This window comes from Myotis myotis, unplaced genomic scaffold (assembly GCF_014108235.1).
Source record: "Myotis myotis isolate mMyoMyo1 unplaced genomic scaffold, mMyoMyo1.p scaffold_m19_p_12, whole genome shotgun sequence".
Lineage (NCBI taxonomy): Eukaryota > Metazoa > Chordata > Mammalia > Chiroptera > Vespertilionidae > Myotis > Myotis myotis.
The window spans coordinates 14,511,395-14,532,186 of NW_023416316.1; the positions used below are offsets into that span (position 1 = coordinate 14,511,395).

The following is a 20,792-nucleotide window of genomic DNA, read 5'->3' on the forward strand; positions in this document are numbered from 1 at the left end:
AAATAATGTGCTTCATTCAGACTCGAGGAGCTGAATCAATCAAAGCTAACTAAGGAGGGTAACTGGAGAGGATAGTGGAAGGACCCCATGCTCACTGGTTCCCTCCAAGAAACTTGAAAGCATTATTGCACAGCTTTTTGGCTTTATTCACTGAAAAATTCTGCTGCTGCGAAATACAAACTCCTTCACCATAATAAATACTGTTTTGATAACAAAACTGTACTTTTCTCAAATACCCAGATGGGAGACCATATGCAAAATAAACTCCAAGGAATTTTTTTATTGGCCATCTGCTAAAATTGGAAAGGAAGCCTGCATTCTCCTCTAGTTTTCACAGAAATTTCTACTGAGAATCTTACTTGCTTCCTCCTGGTGCCACCTGCTGATCATATTTGGGAACCAGTTTTGCAAATGGTTATAGCAGAGGAGTGTGGATCTTCCCCTTTCTTTAATGAAGCAAATTTAATCCTAATTAATGTCAGAAATAAAATACCCACAGTGTCAGTTTTTAGAATGTTTCACAGCTACTCAGACCTCTTCCTGTTCCTACCAAGAATCACAAAGCAAAGCCCACATACTGCTCCGAGAGCTCATTGCCATGGCCCTGGCAAGACAACTTACTCTCATAATTAAATGCACCATTTCTAATGATGCCTTTGGTTTAGCTTTATCAGTCAAAATGTAAATGCACAACTCTTTAATACTGTAATTCCACTTTGAGATGTCCACCTAAAGGAAATGCTGGCACAGGTGTAGAAAGATAAGTATCTGAGAGAATGCCCAACAGCATTACTTATTAAACCAAGGAATTTGAGAGCTACCTACATGTCTATCAACAGAGAAGTAATTTTAAAAGTTATGGTGCATTCATATAATTGATTACTAACTAGCACTGACATGGAAAGATGCCTAAAACATATTCAGTGGGGAAAAGAGCTAAAAAAGAGAATGTATGGTAAAATCCCATTTTTAAAGAAAAAAAGCTATGTGTGTTACAGTGCATATTTGTTTATAAATAGGAAATAGCTGGAAAAATACACACTAAAGTGTCCAGTAATTTCTGAGGAGTGGGAATATTTTTTCACTTTTTACATTATACATTCCTATATTTGAATTCTTAAACTGAATGTATAATTTTGTATTAAAACAAAGGTGATATTAAAAATTAGAATGCCACATGTGTTCTTTTTTAATTCAGATTTGCAGCTAATGAAGCACTGATACATGGGCAATCTTTTGGTTTGAGTATTTGCATCAAATACTCACTGGATGCTCACAATCACTCCAAGGTTACAATCATTTCCCCATTTAACAGCTGAAGAAATGGGCTGAGAGGAGAAGAGACTTACTTGAGATCCCATGAGGAATAAGTGATGGAACCAGGGTTTTCCAGTATGATCAGGTTTTCATAGTCTTGTTCTGCATGTGCCAAACCCTGAATTAGCAGATTCTAGATTATTGTCCTTTAAGAGACAAAGAATTCCTCTTTTATATTAGGGAACTATCCATTCTAAGTACCTTCAGCATTAGTCAAATGGTCTGTGACACTTAAGAGTTTAGAATGCTACAACAGAAAGAGACAGAGCAATTGCCAACCCCCACACCCTCATTTTACCAATGATAAAGAGTCTATCTGAATGGCTAAGCTCAAAAAGCTGACAGGTAAGCAACAAGCACTTGCTCAGCTTCCCATCTTTCCCACTAAACCTCCTCCTCCTCTGGGGCTTCCCATCTTGGCAACTGCATCCCCACCAGATTCCTGAAAGCATCAACTGTACCTTCCTCTGCATACCCCTGATCTGTCTCCAAGACCTATAGATTCCACCTTCGAAATATCCCTCACATCTGTCCTTCCCTACATAAGACATAATGTCTTAATACAACCATCAGCATCTCTTTTGCTTTTATAACAGAGTTGGGGATTCTAGCCAGGACAATAAGACAAGAAAAATAAATAAAGGGCTGATTGGAAAGCAAGACATAAAACCATCCGATTCTCAGAGAACATGATAGTCTGTATAAAAAATCCCATCAAACCTTCAAAATAAGCTACTGGAACTATTAGGAGAGTTTAGCAAGGTTGTAGAATACAAGATTAATAAATAAAAATGAATTGTATTTCTAAATACTCACATGAAGTTGAAAACCAAAAGATTGCCCATGTACCAAAAATTTGAAATACTTAGGGATAAATTTTAAAAAAAGATATGAAAGAGCTGTACATTAAAAACAAAACAAAAAAATCACTGTTCAAAGAGATTAAAGAAGATCTGGGTTCCAGTGAAGATGGCAGTGTAGGTAAATGTGATACTCAAATCCTCCCACAACTACATCAAAATTACAACTAAACTAGAGAAAACTCATCACTCAGAACCGCCTGAAATCTAGCTAAACAGAACTCCTATAACTAAGGATATAAAGGATATAAAGAAGAAGCCACACCAGACTGGTAGGAGGGGTGGAAACACCAATGTGCTGGTCCTATACCCACAGTGGTGGATAAAAATCAGGAGGTATATCTCTTTGTAATTATTAAGGAATGAAGAATTCTGAAAATGTAAATGTATGGGTGAGTATAAATGACAAATATACTCATTTTTCAATTTCTTTATAAGATAACTAGAGGCCCGGTGCAAGAAATTTGTGCACAGGTGGGGTCCCTAGGCCTAACCGGCGATCAGGGCCTATTGGGGCCATCTCGCCCAGTCCCGATTGGGGCTGGGCCAGCCAGGGCCTGCCAGGGCCAGCCAAGGCCTGTTGGACAGGGCCTGCCGGACAAGGGGAGGGATCGCAGGAGGTTTGTGGCCATGGGAGGTTGGCTATGGGAGTGCACTGACCACCAGGGGGCAGCTCCTGCATTGAGCATCTGCCCCCTGATGTTCAGTGCACATCATAGGGACTGGTCAACTGGTCGTTCTGGTCATTCCAGTCATTTGGTTGTAACAATCACTGAGGCTTTTATATATATAGATGGACTTTTCAAAGCAAAAATAATAATGTATTATTAGGTTTATAACACAGAAGTAAAATATATGATAATAGCACAAAGAAAAAGAGTGGAAGTAGAAATATAATGTTGTAAGGTGTTTATATTTTACTTGAAGTAGGAAATACTTAAAAGTAAATGTGATAAGTTGAAGATTCATTGTAAACCCTAGATTCTAGGGGCAGAGACAAAAACTAAAAACACTTTTAAAAGAAGTATAACTGAGAAGCTTAAAGAGAAGATAAAACAAAACACTAAAAATATTCAATTAATCCAAACATATAGTATAAATAGAAAAGAAACAGAAAGAGGGCACACTTGAATCCAACCATATCGGTGATTACATTAAGTATGAATGGGCTAGATACACCAATTAAAGGGCAGGGGTTGTTAACCTGGATAAAAGACCATACCCCAATAACACACTGTCAAAAAGAAGCACTCTTTAAAATATATAGACAGGTTAACAGTAAAACACTGGTAAAAAGATATACCATGAAAATTCTAAGCCAAAGAAAGCCAGAGGTGCTATATTAATATCGAGTAGTCTTCAGGACAAGGCAAATTTCCTTATAAAAGAGTCAAATCATCAAACTAAGAACAGAACTTTAAAATACGTAAAGCAAAAACTGACATAACTAAAATGAGGAGACAGTCCACAATGTGAGTTGGAAATTTCAACATACTCTCTCAATGACTGACAGAACAAGTAGGCAGTAAATAAGGGATACATGAACAGTACCAAGTCCCAATTTGACCTAATTGACATTTGTAGAATGCTATCCCAACAACTCCAGAGTACATTTTATTTTTAAATGCACATGAAACATTCACCAATATAGACAATGGGTCATAAGACAACTTTGTAAATGGGTCATTAAGACAACTTTCAATAAAGTTAAAATGAGCAAGGTAATACTGAATACATGTTCTTATGTCAACAATTAAATTAGAAATCAATAACAAAAGATACTGGTAAAATTCCAAAATTATTTAAAAGTTAAACAACACATTTCTAAATAACCCAGGGGTCAAAGAAATCTCAAGGGAAATTATATAACATTTTGAACTTAACGGTAATGAAAATGTAACATACAAAAATTTCCAAGATGTATCTAAAGCAGTGCTTAGAGGAAAACATTGCTTTAATGTTTAAAATCAATGAACTTAGGTTCCTCTTTAAAATAGCTTTTTATTTTAACTTTAAATAATAAAGAATTAAAATTAAAAAATAATAATAAAAAAATAGCTTTTTTATATTAGAAAGAAGAGACAAGTAAACCCAAAAGAAGTAGACAGAAATAATAAAAATTAGAAATCAATGATACAGAAAATGGACAAACAAGAGAGAGAATAATAAAATCATAAATTGGTTCTTTGAAAAGAACAAAAATATTAATAAGCCTTTAGCTAGACTGATCATAAAAAAAACATAAACACAAATTACCAATTTCAGCAATGAAATAGGGGAGGATCACTACATATCTCATAGATGTTAAAAAATAATAAGGAAATACTATTTTTAAAAATGTTATGTCAATTGATTTTATAATTTAGATGAAATGGACTAGTCCCTTGAAATAAAAATTACCTATATGTATTTTTTAAAAATAAAGAAACATATTCCCAGAAAGAAAGCTCCATGCCCAAATACCTCCAATAGTGAATTCCATCAAACATATAAGAAATGATACTAGTACAGTGGGGCCTTGACTTACGAGTGTCCCGACTGACGAGTTTTTCGAGATATGAGCTGTCTCTTGGCCGATTTTTTGCTTTGAGTTGTGAGCTAAAATTCAGGTTACGAGCCAGCTTCAGATACCCCACCGCTAGTTGGTGCAGCGAACGTCACAGTGAACGCCACAACATCAGCCCAGCATCACGTGTCTCACTCGTTCACTTTTTGATTTGACATACGAGTAATTTGAGTTACCAGCTCTGTCACGGAACAAATTAAACTCGTAAGTCAAGGCCCCACTGTATTATATAAAATCTTCAAAAAACAGAAGAAACATTTGCCAAATCACTTAATGAAGATTGCCGGATACCAAACCAAACAAAGACATCAAATGCCAGCATTTCTCATGAACAAAGACACAGAAAATCCTAACAAAATGTCAGCAAGTAGAGGTTAGCAGTATATAAAAAGAATAATATATTAGAACCAAGTAGGACTTATGTCAGGTTAGTTTAACATTTAAAAAATTAATCAGTGCGATTCATCATATTAACAAAATAAAGAAAAAAACCATGTCATCTTCATAGATACATAAAGGCATTTGACAAAATTAAGCACCCATTCATGATGAAAAACTTTCTGTAAACTATAGAAGACATCGTCATCAAGTTAATAAAGGGCATCTATGAACAACCTCTAGTTAACATTAACATCATATGTAACAGTGAAAGGCTATATGTTTCCCCCAAAGATGGGAACAAGGCAAGGATGTCCACTCTAATCACTTCGGTTCAACATTGTACAGAGGTCCTAGCCAAGTGCAGTTTAACAAGAAAAAGAAATAAAAGGCACATAGATTACAAAGGAAGAAATAACATTTGTTCACAGATGAATTAATTGTATACATAGAAAATCCTAATAAATCTACAAAAAGGGACTTCTAGAATTAATAAGGGAATCAAGCAAAGTCATATGATACAAGTTCAAAATTAAAAAGCCACTTGGATGTTTATAACTAGCAACAAACAATTGGAAAATGAAATTCAAAAATATCATTTACAATAGCATAAAAAATAAAAACTTGTAGGGAAAGCTATAAAACCCTGCTGAGATAAATGAAGGAAGATATAAATAAAGGAAGGGGGAGTGGGAAGAGAGTAGGTAAAGAACTTGTATGCATATATGTATAACCCATGGACAGACAATAGATTGGTGAAGGCCTGGGGAGGGAGTGGGAAGAGGGTACAGGGGGTCAATGGGTTTGGCTGGTTTGGCTCGCTGGAGAGTGTTGGCCTGCAGACTGATTCCAGTTAAGGGCTCATGCCCAGGTTTCAGGCTCGACCCCCAGCAGGGGGCAGGCAGGAGGCAGCAGATCAATGATTCTCTCTCATCATTGATGTTTCTAACTTTCCCTCCCTCTCCCTTCCGCTCTGAAATCAAAAATATATTTACATTTTTTAAAAATAAAAACTCATGTATCTAACTCAGCATTGTTAATATGTCCACTGTCTCCAAACGGAGCTGTAGATTCAAAGTCGTTGCAGGCGTCTTTGTAGAAATAGGACAAACTGATTATAAAATTGACCCAGAGACGCAAAAGTAGCCAAAACTACTCTGAAGATAAGCCAAGTGGGAAGACTGGCACTACCTGATAAGACTGACTATAAAGCCATAGCTTTCCTAGCTAAGAGTAAACACACAGATGAATGGAACAAAGTAGAGTCCAGAAACAGACCAAAACATATATGGCTGATTGGTTTTCAATGAAATATTTCATGCTCAAACATACTGCTTCAATATGGAATGGGTGATTTGAAAACTGATTCTGGAACAAATTGACACTTAAAAGGTTTCCCCCGCCCCTCAGTTTGTCAGACCTACTCCCTGGCCTTGAAGCGGAGCCTGACCTCCCACATTTCATACCCTGGGACCACACCTCCAGGATTCACTCAAATAGTCTCAGTCCTCGTATGGGCTCAGCCATCTGCTCCAGCTCTGTTGCTCTGTCTCCCTGGCTCCCCAAACACTGACCTCCTGATGCAGCTCCAAATATCAGTATCAGGACTGTCTCCTCATGTCAGGACCCACTTCTTCAGTTTACCTACCTGTCACCCTACCTGTTCAACTCTGCAATCTGCCATGGTCGCTGCCAACACCAACTGTGTACTGTTAGACACTCCCTTGGCCAGTCTCAGCTTCCTGGGGACCTCTGGCCCCAGCTCCCAGCACACAGAACCCAGGACACGGTCGCAACCACAGTATGATTCAAGGCCATGGGACGGAGTGCCATCTACCTGAGCAGTAAAGAGCTGGAACTCGTCAGGCAGAATCCAAGAGCGAGGGTAGAAGTTGTACTCCTCAGGAAAGAGATTCTGCATAATTCTCACTGCTCTGCTCAGAGTAATTTTACGCACCATCTCCGTCATGCCTGGGGAGGAGAGAAGCTGTGAGGTTTTAACAATAGTGGGCCACTAGCTATAAAACAGCCATTGTTTGGGACTTTTAAAACCACCCACCCGACAAAGTCACTTTTCAGACTGGATAAAAAAAAGGTATGAGTTGTTCCCCACGGCGGTGACTCCTGGTTTGTTAAGACCTACCAAATTAATGAAAAATTTGAGGTGATAGGTGAATTTTTTTCCTTATAAAAATGAAACATCAATTCAAAGGAATGAGTTTCCACCTAGCTTATTACTCCATTCTTTGTCAGCCACCTAGATAATGAATAAAGAGAAGCAGTTATAGCTTACATTTAAAACTTAATATCTTTTTAAAATTTGGGGCCACCATACATATTTCTGGGATTCCTTGCATCTTATACCCTAGAGAATAGTGTCTAGTAGACTGTGCTTACATCATGAGAAGCTTAATTAAATTGTTTGTTTTAATCTTTTATGAGTATTAAATGTATAAAATAAAAGTATATATACCTTTCAGCATAAAATCTATCTCCCTAAAATAAGGACAGGGACTGGAGAAGATACCACAGTATAATTATAGTTTAAGGGGAAAATGGAATCCATAGGAGTTCTTCAGTTCTCAGTACTGATGCGAACATTGACCAGATCTCAATAATTTATCAGGAGGGAACTGAAATACCTCACTTATAAAACATTTGAAAAGAATGGCGGACTTCCCCCCCCCCCCCTCTCCCACACACACACACATCTTTAGTAACACTGACAAGAGAAGTGTTTATCCTGGCAAATTTTAAGCAAATTGTTTTATATTTTGGCATGCTTATTTCTCAAAGCAATATTGCCGCTAAAAATGGCCTTCACACCCTAGCCTGTTTGGCTCAGTGGATAGAGTGTCGGCCCGAAGGGTCCTGGGTTCGATTCCCATCAAGGATACATACCTCTGTTGCAGGCTTGATCCTGGCCCTGGTAGGGCACGTATAGGAGGCAACCAATCGACATGTCTCTCTTACATTGATGTGTCTCTCCCCCTCCCTTCCACTCTCTTTAAAAATCAATGGGAAAATACCCTCGGGTGAGGATTAACAGCAACAACAAAAAAAATGGCCTTCACCCTGAGAGAGCTACATAGTCCCATTGCTGACACTAGAAAATTGCTGAGAGAAGTATTTTTTTGTTTTTTGTTTTTAATCCTTGACTGGAATTGAACCCAGGACCCTTTAGTCAGCAGGCCAACACTCTATCCACTGTGCCAAACCAGCTAGGGCTGAGCGAAGTTATTTTTAATAGAAAGTACCAAGCTTCATGTTAGCTCGGCATGTCCGAATTATCACACCTTCCAAGAGGGCACGATCAGATTGAACGAGGTTTCTCTAAACTGCCATGTGCAGGAAGCAAAGGGTAAACACTTGAGAATGGAGGTTTTAATGACCTACTTCTTGATTCCCTCAGCATATTAAAAAGAGCGATACACCTAAAAATTGCAGCTTCAACATGTCAATGCCCAGGTTCTTAGTTCTTGTTTAGAAGGATATGGAGAAGGATTAAGCAAGAAATAAAGGGCTTAAAAAGTTCTAATAAACTATGCTCTAATGTGGACTCTTCGATATATATAAAAAATAAATAAACAAACTCACTGAGGACACTGTCCTAAGCTTCCCAAGAAACATGCATGAGTTTGGAAAATCAAACCTCTTCCTCTTTATTCCCCTATGAAATTTTGAGTTATAAACACTGGAGCTGAACATAGGGGACACAAAAACAAATTGTCCATTTTCTTGGGAACTCTTCACTCGTGTCTGACAAAGGTTTCCGTTAGTATTAAACTAAACCCTCGGAACGCACTGGGGCGCAGCACCTTACATCACACAGATGCTGCCTCCTGACCAGAATGTGGTGGTATGCTCCGCATCAGGGCGCCGTAAGCGGGAAAGGCTCAGAAACCCCTCAGCAGGTCAGAAGGACACACATAACAGACAGAAGTGCTGTGAGTACAGGAGCGCCACTTGAATGTTCCAGAAAAATTTTATGAAAATTGAGGTCCAGCAAGTGAAGTAAATATTCATTTTCAATCTGCAGTAACTCCTTCTGTGCTGAGGATCAGAGGTCCCTACACCAGTTAAGGTTCTGTTTCCGAGTTTACCTTTGTGTCTGTCTCCAGGTAGTTCTTTCCTGAAGACAGTCAACTTCAGAGGCAGTCCTGCCAACCAATGGCTACTTTTCCCAGACCCTGCCGGCCTGCTGGCTGTAGGCAGCTGAGCCCTAATCCCGCCAGTACACCTGTCTCCAGCAGGAACCTGTGTAGACCTCCCTCAGTCCACTGACCACCAAAGCCTTTGTTCCCCTACCATATCTTGGCTGTGATGCCACCCAGTGCTGCCAGGAAGAAGGTCTCCACCCTTCACTTGAGCCCATGAGGATGCTGCTGGCATCCCTACCCTCTGGCAGTGGCTCAGAAACAGATGTGAGGCGGCCATCTTCTCTCAATAAGATGCTGGCAAGAGCAGCTGGCCTTCTAGCTGAGCCAGAGCCCATGTTCCCAGAGTAAATGTGTGAGTAGGGAGGTCACTGCCAGAATCTGTCTCCCTTCTGTAAGCAGCTACAGTGCCTGACCCTATCTGTGACCCCTGCCCTAGGCTTTGGGACCCATTCTGACCTGAGGTGGAGCCTAGGTCTAACCATCAGTTCCCAAGACTAGGAACAAGGCACTCTTTGACCCCAACTTTGTAGTCCAATTAAATAAGGAGGAGTTCAACTGCTTTTCTGGGGTTCCATTGCTTTGTCCCCAATTTTTAGAAACGTCTTTTGTTCCTGGTACCTTAACAATGCCTTTGCCTTGTTCTCTCCAATGTTCTTCCTCTGTCCCCCCTAGCCTACTCTGCAAGGGCTGGGGTCCTCTTGTCTGTGGCTTCAGGACCTACTAACAGGTTCTTTTGAGGCTGACTGGGTACCTGGGTTTCTCATCGAGGTTTCTCCCAAGATGTCCCTGTCTCGGCAGTTCCCCTATCGACTGGGAAACCCGCTAATGCAGGTTGAAGCTTCTCACACCAAGATCTTGCCTCCTGCCATTCTCATCCCGCACTCCCCCCCCCTCCCCCCCCCCCTCCCTGGCCCTCGCCTGCACCGGGCCTGGATTCTTCTTTTTGCAGCAAAGTCCCAAGACCTGGTGGGTCTCTTCCCGTATGGAGTTACCCAAGAGTGTAACAACTTTGCCCAATTTAAAAAACAAAAACAAGAAATAAGAACAAAATAAAATCTGAGCTGCTCTGGAAGCATTATTCAATCCAAATATCATTTATAACAGAAACACAAACAGCTGTCAAACAACGAACAGTCCATTCAGATCCATCTGCTTCCCTCCATTCCCATCCCCACTGGTAAGTTCACTTTGGATGCCGCAGCAGCCTCTTAGCTCTCTCTCCATTTCCTCTCTCAGCTCCCACCCACCTCCAATGCACCTCTTGGGATGATCTTTCTGAAATCCAAAATGCCACTCTGCGGTTTAAAATTCCTCAGCGGCTTCCCATGCCCTTTTGTCCCTGCCTAGCATCACTCCACTGCCCCTATTACACGTGACCCTTTCTAACCGTCATGGGCCACTTCCCCTGGCTGAGTGAGCAGTGAGTTCTAAGCAGTCTGTCTTTGCACCAGCTCTGCTCCCTTGCTTTCCGTGAGGTTCAGGCCCATCCATCCCTGGAGGCTCAGCTCACACATCAATCCTCCTCTCCGGGATCTCTCACTCCACCTATCCCAAGCAAATCTGGGTAAGGGCGAGTGTCCTCACTCCAAGCCCCCACAGCATCCCAAGTTTCCTCTAACACAGCACATATTTGGTATCACACTTCCCTCTCCACATGCCTCTCTCCTTGTCCTTGAGTCCCCAGCCCAGCCCAGTGCTTGCCAGACAGCTGCCCCCATGGATTCCTCAGTGGAGCCCCTTTCCTAGTCCCCTCCTCAGAGTGGGCTCTCAGGCACCACCGCCATGTGCTGTCAACATCTCAGACCCTGAAACTCATCAAAAGACTTGTTTGTAAGCTAAGAATTGAGAGTTTCAGGCTTTCTTAAAGCAGATTATTTTTATAGAAAGTCTTAATTTATCAGTTAAGATATAATAACAAACCTTGAGGGAAATTGCCCATAGGAAAGTGGCTAAAATCTAACGTGCTGACACAAACAAAATAAATTACTCCCATATGCGTGTCCAAAAGTTTTGCTTTTCAGTGTGGGAAGTATTTATACTTGCCAGGAACGTCCACTAGGACTTACTATAAGTAACATACAATGCATACAAAGTGCATTTGTTAAATAATGGGATATATCGGAGACAGAAGATAAGCTTCGACACAAACTGGAGCCAAAGGACAGACTGCTCGGTGATCACCCACTGCTGAGGACTGCATCTTCCTCAGAGCGGAGGGTGTGGCCATACTGTCACTCTGCCTAGAGGTTCAAGATCCTACTTTGTCATTAGAGCTAATTAATTGCTATTAGTAAAGTGGAAAACTATATGTGTTAATCACTGGCAGTTGGAATATAGGATGGGACAAACTTGCTTCTTTGAGATAAATATCCTTTTATCACCTTTAATGAAACCAGGCCTTTGGCGGTATTTTTCTCTGTATTTCTAATTTGTGTTCTGAATGGAGGGTCACAGCTCCTACCTTTTTCCTTCTCTCTAGATAAGGCATGACAGGTCAGAAATGTAAATGAAGCCTCACTTATGATTCAGGTCTTAGGAACTCTGTCCTCATTCAAAGTTGTTCTCTTTCAGATTATACTCTCCTGATATCCCAATAGGTCCTTTAGTAGCACCAAAAAGTCACCTTTTTTGCCCTCGCCAGTTTGGCTCAGTGGATAGAGAGTTGGCCTGCAGACTGAAGGTCCTGGGTTTGATTCTAGTCAAGGTCATGTACCTTGGTCCCCGGTCTTGGTCAGGGCTCGTGGGGGAGGCAATCAGTTGATGTGTCTCTCTCATATCCATGTTTCTCTCTCTCTCTCTCTCTCCCACCCTCCCTCCCTCCCTCCCTTCCACTCTCTCTAAAAGATCAATGGAAACATATCCTCAGGTGAGGATTAACAACAACAACAAAAGTCACTTTTTTTGCGCAGTAAGACAGAAAGCAATAACTATTCCATTAGACCGTGTGCAAGAACCCTGAATGCAAGCATCATTCTTGTTCTGTAACAGAATCCTCTCTCCTTCTCTAAGGACAAATTTGACCTCAGGTTAATTTTCTAACTCTGTTCCCCTGGAAACCAATAAAAGTGGAGAGTTAGCTGTGTTACTAGACAACAAAGGATATGGTTAAAATGGCCCTGATTGGCAAATTGCATAGAGAGCAGGTAGGAAGTCAGGACTCCAGGCTTTCCTGAGAGTGGTGATGCTTGTCACTTAGCATGACGCTGGCAGGAACCCTGGAAGCTATGCTGTGGAGTAGCTACATGAGATCTTGGGTCCTATGAGTCATCTAAGCCAAGACAGATTCCCATCCACCAGTGTAGGTCTTGTTTCTTTGCACCTGAGCTTTCACTCGAGGGACCAGACACTAGCCCCTGGAACCCTTGCAAAGACTCTGCTGGAGAGACATGCTGGGTACTGACCCGCTGGCAAGCTGTGTGTCCTGACCTACATCCTTCTACGTGAATCTGAGCCACCTGTGGCGTGGGGCAGTTTGTATGCTCAGTTGAAGAGCCCCTAGTGGACAAGGTACAACCAGCCAGTATATAATGTATGGATACTAGGTTTTCTGAGAGGTGTTGTCCTACAGATGTGGCATGTACTGCCAAAGGGAAAAAACAAATTGATTCTCCTTTTCAAAATGAGCATAGCCCAGCCGGTGTGGCTCAGTGGTTAACCATCGACCTATGAACCAGGAAGTCTTGGTTCGATTCCCATCAGGACACATGCCTGGGTTGTGGGCTCGATCCCAGGAGGGGAAGTGCAGGAGACAGCCAAGCAATGATTCTCTCTAATCATTTATGCTTCTCTCTCTCTCTCTCTCTCTCTCTCTCTCTCTCTCTCTCTCTCTCCTCTCACCCCCTCTCCCTTCCTCTCTGAAATCAATTAAAAATATATTTAAAGCAGAGAATTTATTTAATAAAAAATAAGTAAATAAATAAATAAAATAGGCATAAATAATATAACACTGAGAGAAAACACCTTATATTCAGGCAACTACACTCTGGTGAAAGGACACTCATGTCCTTCCACCAGTGGAATCAGACCAGGAGAGCAATTATGTCAAAATGATACATAAACATGGTTAAGGTTTGGGAGGAAATACAGAAATATCCACATTGTGGTTTTGTTAAAGGAGGTGATGATCTTTTTAAAAACAATTTTTATTATTATATTATAACATGCTTTGGAACCATCTGTTAAAATTTCTGAAAATCAGTTGAAGACGCTTTGGCTATGATCAGACCCAGCTCAACAATGTTCCTTTCCCCCAAGCACCTCCACTCACTGTAACTACCCTCTTCACTTAGCCATTAAAAATAATGAATAGCAATCACAGCAGAAGAGGGCGGTAGAGGCACAGAGGGTGGTGGAGAGTGGACTGAGGGGGTATCTTAAAATGTTGGCTAGGCCACTTTCCTGGCACAAGTCCCCTCGCAGGTAAGTCTCACTGGGATAATGGCTTTGGGTAAAAGCAGAGGTTCTGCCACCTCTTATTCCCAGACAGGTGCATTTGATTTTTAAAATGGTACCTCCAAATGTGATACTTAAAGAAAATGAAAATTGCTAACCCCATTTCTGTGACATATTCCTAGAATTTTAGTACTTCTGTTTCCTGAAAATTATTTAAGTAAAATGGTCTATTTTTTTTTCATTTTGAGAATATAATCCCCTCACCACACCCCCATGTTATATCTATAACTGAAAAAGTGAAAATCATGTCCTTCCACCAGTGGAATCGACCAGGAGAGCCTGTCTTCTGATGTTTTTGAGCCTCCAATCTTCAACCCCCTGGTGGGTTAAGTCCAGATTCCTCTGCATTAGCATCCCTCCCAAGGTGATGGTGCCCAGGCAGAGTGCAGGCAGCAATTCCAATGAAGAGGTCTCGAGTTTGATCTCAAAGCACTGTCATGTTATTGAGGACAAGTGTACCCTGAGACCCAGCCTGGAAACATTCGTAAATGCCAGCAACAAAAACAACAGTGGATACCTGGAAACTTGTTCACTTGACCGGAGAATATGTTGTTGTCGTGAAATGAAACACCATGCCAATAGATGTCACAGGGCGAGCGGCGGCCAAAAGGGAACTAGAAGAAAGAGAAAAAAAATGTGACTAATCATCACAAGAGCAAGAGGAACAGCGACCACACTGATATCTACCGTGTACAAACTCCAGGCACCCGGCACACATCACATGATTCAGTCCTCATAATAAGCATGTGCTGTCGCTGATATTCTTTCCCATTTTACAGGTGAGGAGACAGACTCAGGCAGGTTAAGTAACTTGCTCAGGGTCACAACCAGGAGGGTGGAGTTCTGATTCCATGTGGCAGGCACTACACTCATGACTTTACAGGTACCTTTTCATTTTAATCCTCATAACTACCTACCAAGGATTATTCCCATTTTGCCAATGAGAAAATTGGGGCTGCGAATGGGATTCTAATATGCCCAAGGTCACACACAGCTGGTAACGGGAAGAATCAAGATCTAAAGCCAGGTCTATCTGGATCCCAAGCCATTCTTCTCTTTCTCTGAAAACTACAACTCTTAACCCAGTCCCCAAAGAATGAGCTTTCACAATCTCAATCTCTCTCTCTCTCTCTCTCTCACACACACACACACACACACACACACACACACACACACACACGGTCCATAGGGTAGGATGCATCCCCAGTGCCTAAAAACAGTTCCTGGCATTCAGTAAGAGTTTTTAAATAAATAAATGAACAAACCAGGAGTGGTCATCTGACTCAAGATGAGATAACCAGATTCTCCCAGGAATTTGGAAATCAGAGATGCTGGGCAGCCTCGGCTGGCCCTTGAACTGGAAGTAATAAAAAGCCAGAGCCAGGCAGCTGTGCTTGGCTGTGTGCACAGAGAAGCCAAGGCAGCCAATCTGCTGAGAGAGAGAGAAAAGGAGCAGGTGCAGAGATAAAAGTAGAGGTGAGACGCTGTGGCCCTGGAGACACATATTGAGGGACCCCAGTTCCTAGGGCTTCCAGGTCCTGGACCCAGAACATCCTGAGCCTGGCTGTCCTTCCTGTCCTTGGGTCCTATAAGATAGTCTTGTATCCTTAAAACACACCTGCTTTTTGCACAAGCTATAGGGTTTCCCTCACTGAGACAAAGGGCCTGCTCTTTCCACCACTGCCTAAATTATCAAATTTGATCTAATTCTGAATTTACAGAATTGTTATCAAAGTTACCAAATTCTGCATTTACAGAATGTATTTTTAAATCTGTAACTCAGATGATCCTCGTTAAAGGAAAAAGTGAAGACATGTTAGTCCATATTTAGAACCTGCTTGTTTAAAGTCCAGATGAGGAGAAATACCAACACATTTAATAAAATCATTTGATTTTCCCATTCTAAGACTACAGTTAATCAGAATTTTTATCTGCTCCAAGTTGAGAGGGCCACATTCCAATGGAAGAACACAGCATTACTAATGAAATGGTGGTGACTCGAAGCTTTCCAACTATTCCCAATTAGAATGAAGGCCAACAGCCTCACGCACTTTAAATCATTCACATTATTTCTAAACTGTGCCAAACTGAAGCATATGTTACACACTCTATTAGCATTAACAAGTTCCATCTATATGTACAGCATTTCACTCATTTTCTTTGCATCCAATGGACTGAAGTTATTAATTCGGTACTCATAAATACAAAGAGATACAACATACATTATTTTCTTCCAGCTGCTGGGTGCTAATATGGAGAAAGGGAATTAACTTAACCAGGGAGGTATCTCTAAAAGAAGACTTTCCAAGGAAAGTTTCTATGATGCAAAATGATTTTGCTGCTCAAAATGTGGGGCCAACACCTGCTCTATGTTGGGGGACAACTGTTGACTCCTTATCACCCATATGGTCACACCTCAATCCTTGCTACCTTCTCCCCAATCAACCCTTCATTCAGAAGTGCCTCTAACTCATTTTGTTTTGAGAAACTGCCTTTTTAAAAAATCCATTCATTCAATAATTACCATGCCAGGCACTGTGCTAGATACTGAGAACACAGAGAAACACAATTTTAAATAGGTCAAAGGCTTCATAATCCCATCTCTTTTAAAGATCTTTTTCAGCCGAAACCGGTTTGGCTCAGTGGAAAGAGCGTCAGCCTGCGGACTGAAGGGTCCTAGGTTCGATTCCGGTCAAGGGCATGTACCTGGGTTGCGGGCATATCCCCAGTGGGGGATGTGCAGGAGGCAGCTGATCGATGTTTCTCTCTCATCGATGTTTCTGGCTCTCTGTCTCTCTCCCTTCCTCTCTGTGAAAAATCAATAAAATATATTAAAAAAAAAAAAAAAAGATCTTTTTCAATACTGCCCATTTTCACTACCTCTGGCCAACATGCTACTGGAAGTTCTAGCCAAAGCAATAGGCAAGAGAAAAAAATACAAGCTATCCAAATTGGGAACAAATAAGTAATATATCTGTTTGCATATGATATTATTTTATATGTAAGAAACATTAAAGATCACTCATACACACAACTGTTAGAAATAAACAAATTCATCAAAGTTGCAGATACAAAATCAATACACAAAAATCATTGTTTTTCTATACGTTAACCATGAACAATCCCAAAAGGAAATTAAGAAAACAATTACATTTACAGTAGCATCAAAAAGAATACAATACTGCCCTGGCCAGTTTTCTCAATGGTTAGAGCATCAGCCCTCGGAACAAAGGATTGTTGACTCAATTTCTGGTCAAGGGCAATTTTCTAGGTTGCAGGTTCAATTCCCGGCCCCAATTGGGGTACAAGCAGGAGGCAAATAATCGATGTGTCTCTCAAGTCAGTGTTTTTCTCCTCTCTCTTTCTTCCCCCCTCTCCCTCCCTTCCACTCTCTCTAAAAATCAATGGAAAAAATATCCTCACTCCTTGGGTGAGCATAAAAATAATAATAATATAATACATAGGAAATCACCAATGAGGCAAAAAACTTGTACACTGAAAACTACGAAATGTTATGAAAAAAAAAAAATGAAGACACACATAAGTAAAAAGACATCCCAAGTTCATGGATTAGATGATTTAATATTGTTGAAATGTCAATTGTTGTTATAAACAATTGATATAAAATCCAAATGAGTTGAAAACTTATTTCCACATAAAAACCTACACACAGATGTTTATAGCAGCTTTATTCATAATTGCCAAAACTTGGAAGCCACCAAGATGCCCTTAGTGGGTGAATAGATAAATAAACTGTGATATATCCTGACAAAATTATTCAGCACTAAAAAGAAATGAGCTCTCAAGTCATGAAAAGACATGTTGGGAGGTATTAAGTATGTACTTTTAAGTGAAAGAAGCCCATTTGAAAAGGCTACATACTGTATGATTCCAGCTATTTGACATTCTGGAAAAGGCAAAACTATAAAGATAGTAAAGGGATCAGGGGCTAGGGGGAAGGAAAGGATGATAGGTGGAGCACAGAAGATGTTTAGGGCAGTGAAACTACTCTATAGGATACTGTAATGCTGGATACATGTCATTATACATTTGTTCAAACCCACAGAATGTACCCTACCAAGGGTGAACCCTAATATAAACTATGGGCTTTGGGTAATAATGATGTATCAATGTAGGCTCATCAATTGTAATGAATGTACTATTCTGGTATGGGATTTTGATAGTGGGAGAGGCTGTGCATATGTGGGGACAGTGAATATAAAGGAAATCTCTGTTCCTTCTACTCAATTTTGTTGTGAACCTATTATAGCCCTAAATAAAAATAATGGAAATAAAATTTGAAAAAACATCATGGTACTAGCACAAAGACAGACATATAGATCAATAGGATAGGATAGAGAACCCAGAAATAAACCCTTGCATTTATGGTCAAATGATTTTTGATAAGGATGACAAAACTATTCAATGGGGATGGGAAAACTGGATGTTCACATGCAAAAAGAATAATGTTGGATCCTTAACTTACACCATACACAAAAATTAACTCAAAATGAGCCAAAGACCTAATCATAAGAGCTAGGAAAAATATGGGGGACAAACTTTATGACATTGGATTTGGCAATGATTTCTTGGATATGACACCAAAGCACAGGGAATAAATAAATAAATAAATAAATAAATAAGTGAATAAATAAAACTTCATCAAAATTAAAACTTTTTGCATGAAAGGACACTATCAACAGAATGAAAGAGCAACCCATGGAATAGGAGAAAATATTTTAAAATGATATCTCTGACAAAGAATTAATATTCAGAATATATTTTAAACTGCCTACAACTCAACAACAAAAAGCAACCCAATTAAAAAACAGGCAAAGGATTTGAATAGACATTTCTCCAAAAAAAGATATGCAGATGGTTAGTATGCACATGAAAAGATGCTCAACAATGCTAGGCATTAGGGAAATGGAAATTGAAATCACAATGAGACACCACTTCACACCCATTAGGAGGGCTATTATAAAAAATAGTAATAAAAATAAGTGTTGATAAGGATGTAGAGAAATTGGAACCCTTGCACATTGGGAATTCAAAAAAGCTTCTGTGGGGAACATAATTCCACTTCTGGGTATATACCCAAAGAATTCAGGGACTCGAATAAATATTGATACACCAATGTTCACAGCAGCATTATTCACAACCACCAAAAAGTGGAAACAGTCCAAGTGTTCATCAACTGTCCATCAATGAATAAACAAAATGTGGTACACATATACTACTACTCAGCCTTAAGAAGGAATGAAATTTTGACACCTGCTATAATACAGATGACCCCTGAGGACATTATGCTAAGTGAAATAAAACAGACACAAAAGGACAAACATTGTATGGTTCCACTTATATGAGACAGCTAGAGTAGTCAGATTCCTAGGAAAAGTAAATGGTGGTTTCTAGGGGTAGGGGAGGGAACAACAAGGAATTATTTGTTTAATGGGTACAGAGTTTCAGTTTGGGAACATGCAATAAGTTCTGGAGATGGATGGTGGTGATGATTGAAAAACAATGTGAATGTATTTAATGCCACTGAATTGTACACCTAATGATGGTTAAGATGGTATGTCTATTTTACCATAATAAAACAACATCAAAAACTGTTTGCTTACACCCTGTGACACTAAGGGGCCATTTGAGGCTCTACTCTGAGCTCTCTGTAGCCTGGAATGGTGCATGGATTTTCATAGGGCAACTGAAAATTGACAAATGCTTCCCAGACTCCCCACTCCCCATTTTTCTCAAGGTCACATCATCACATTTACTCCAGGAGATTCAGAGACTCCCTGAAGCCTCTAGCTCTTAAGAGACACCATGTTAGAATGAATATGTGAAGTTATGAATAGTAGCTACACAAATACATCATCATGATCATCATTATCATTAAAGTTAACGTTTAGGTAATGCTATGTGTAATTGTTAAACAACTTATCTCATTTAATCCTCACAACAACCTTATGAGGAAGGTGCTACTATTAATCCTATTTACAGTTGAAGAAACCAAAGCTTTGAGATATTAACTAACTTTCCCCAGGTAAAAGCTAGTAAGGGCAGAGCCAGGATTAAATCCAGGTCTGCCTGACTCCAAGGCCCATGTACTTAACCAGCTACACACAACTAATCTTGAACTGATCACTGTAGTGGAATTTATCAGTCACACATGAACCATAGTAACTAACCTACCCTCACACTACATGCTACCATCTTTTCCACAAAGGAAGTGGCTCTTTCAGCAAATACACCTGAAGGGACCCAAAATCCCTTTCCCTCTTGCCCAGAAGGACTAAAACACACTTGCAAAATAGCCAGGCTCAGACAAAAATTGAAGTCAGTAAATGTCCTTTGAGCATATTTGTGCTTAAGGAACTGATATTCAGGTCCCTCTTCTAATGACCCAGAGAGCAAGTTTGAACCCCCCAAGGGCTTTTGCAAAAAGAAATTTCACAGTGCATGCTGATGAAAGCACAATTCACATTTCTGTACTTTGTGAATGATTTTCTTCATGAACAGAAAATCTTTCAAGTGATTGGGCATAAAAGTGGCAAATAAGCTTTGATATGGGCAAGCATATGTGTAATGCATCTACAGAGGGAACTGACCCAAATTGCTGCTTTAAAATGAGGGGCCAGAAGTACTCAGGGGAAACACAAAGAAAGTGTAGCATCCAGAGCACCATGCTTGGACTGGGAAGACCCTGGCTCAGGCCCCGACCCACCACACCCACCCGGAGGCCTTGACATGTGGACCCTGCCCCTCTAAGCCTCAGCAGCTCATCTACAGAAGAGGAAAACAACAGCAATAAAACCTAACTACCTCACAGGGTTGTTATGTGGACAGAGACAATGCATGGAAAAGCATTTTATAAATAGCAAATTGCTGTTATAAAGGACAGGTTATTGTTTTTAATGTCCAAGGAAATCACCTTAATAGTAACTTCAATGTAAAAAGATGCCATGAAAATATCAAGCACCATTAGGATACCTCTGGAATAAAAACACCGTGGTAACCTGCACTTGGGGGCTTTCCAAGGTGTCCCCAGGCAGAGTT

General features: G+C 40.3%; 1 protein-coding gene across 1 annotated transcript in view; it reads right to left on the reverse strand.

The window, feature by feature from the left end:
* Window positions 1–20,792, reverse strand: part of TTLL11 (tubulin tyrosine ligase like 11) — a 190,068-nt gene that overhangs the window by 138,697 nt on the left and 30,579 nt on the right. The window contains 2 exon segments of the mRNA XM_036329905.1: window positions 6,959–7,092; window positions 14,251–14,347. Of these exon segments, the coding sequence (XP_036185798.1) occupies window positions 6,959–7,092; window positions 14,251–14,347 (231 nt within the window).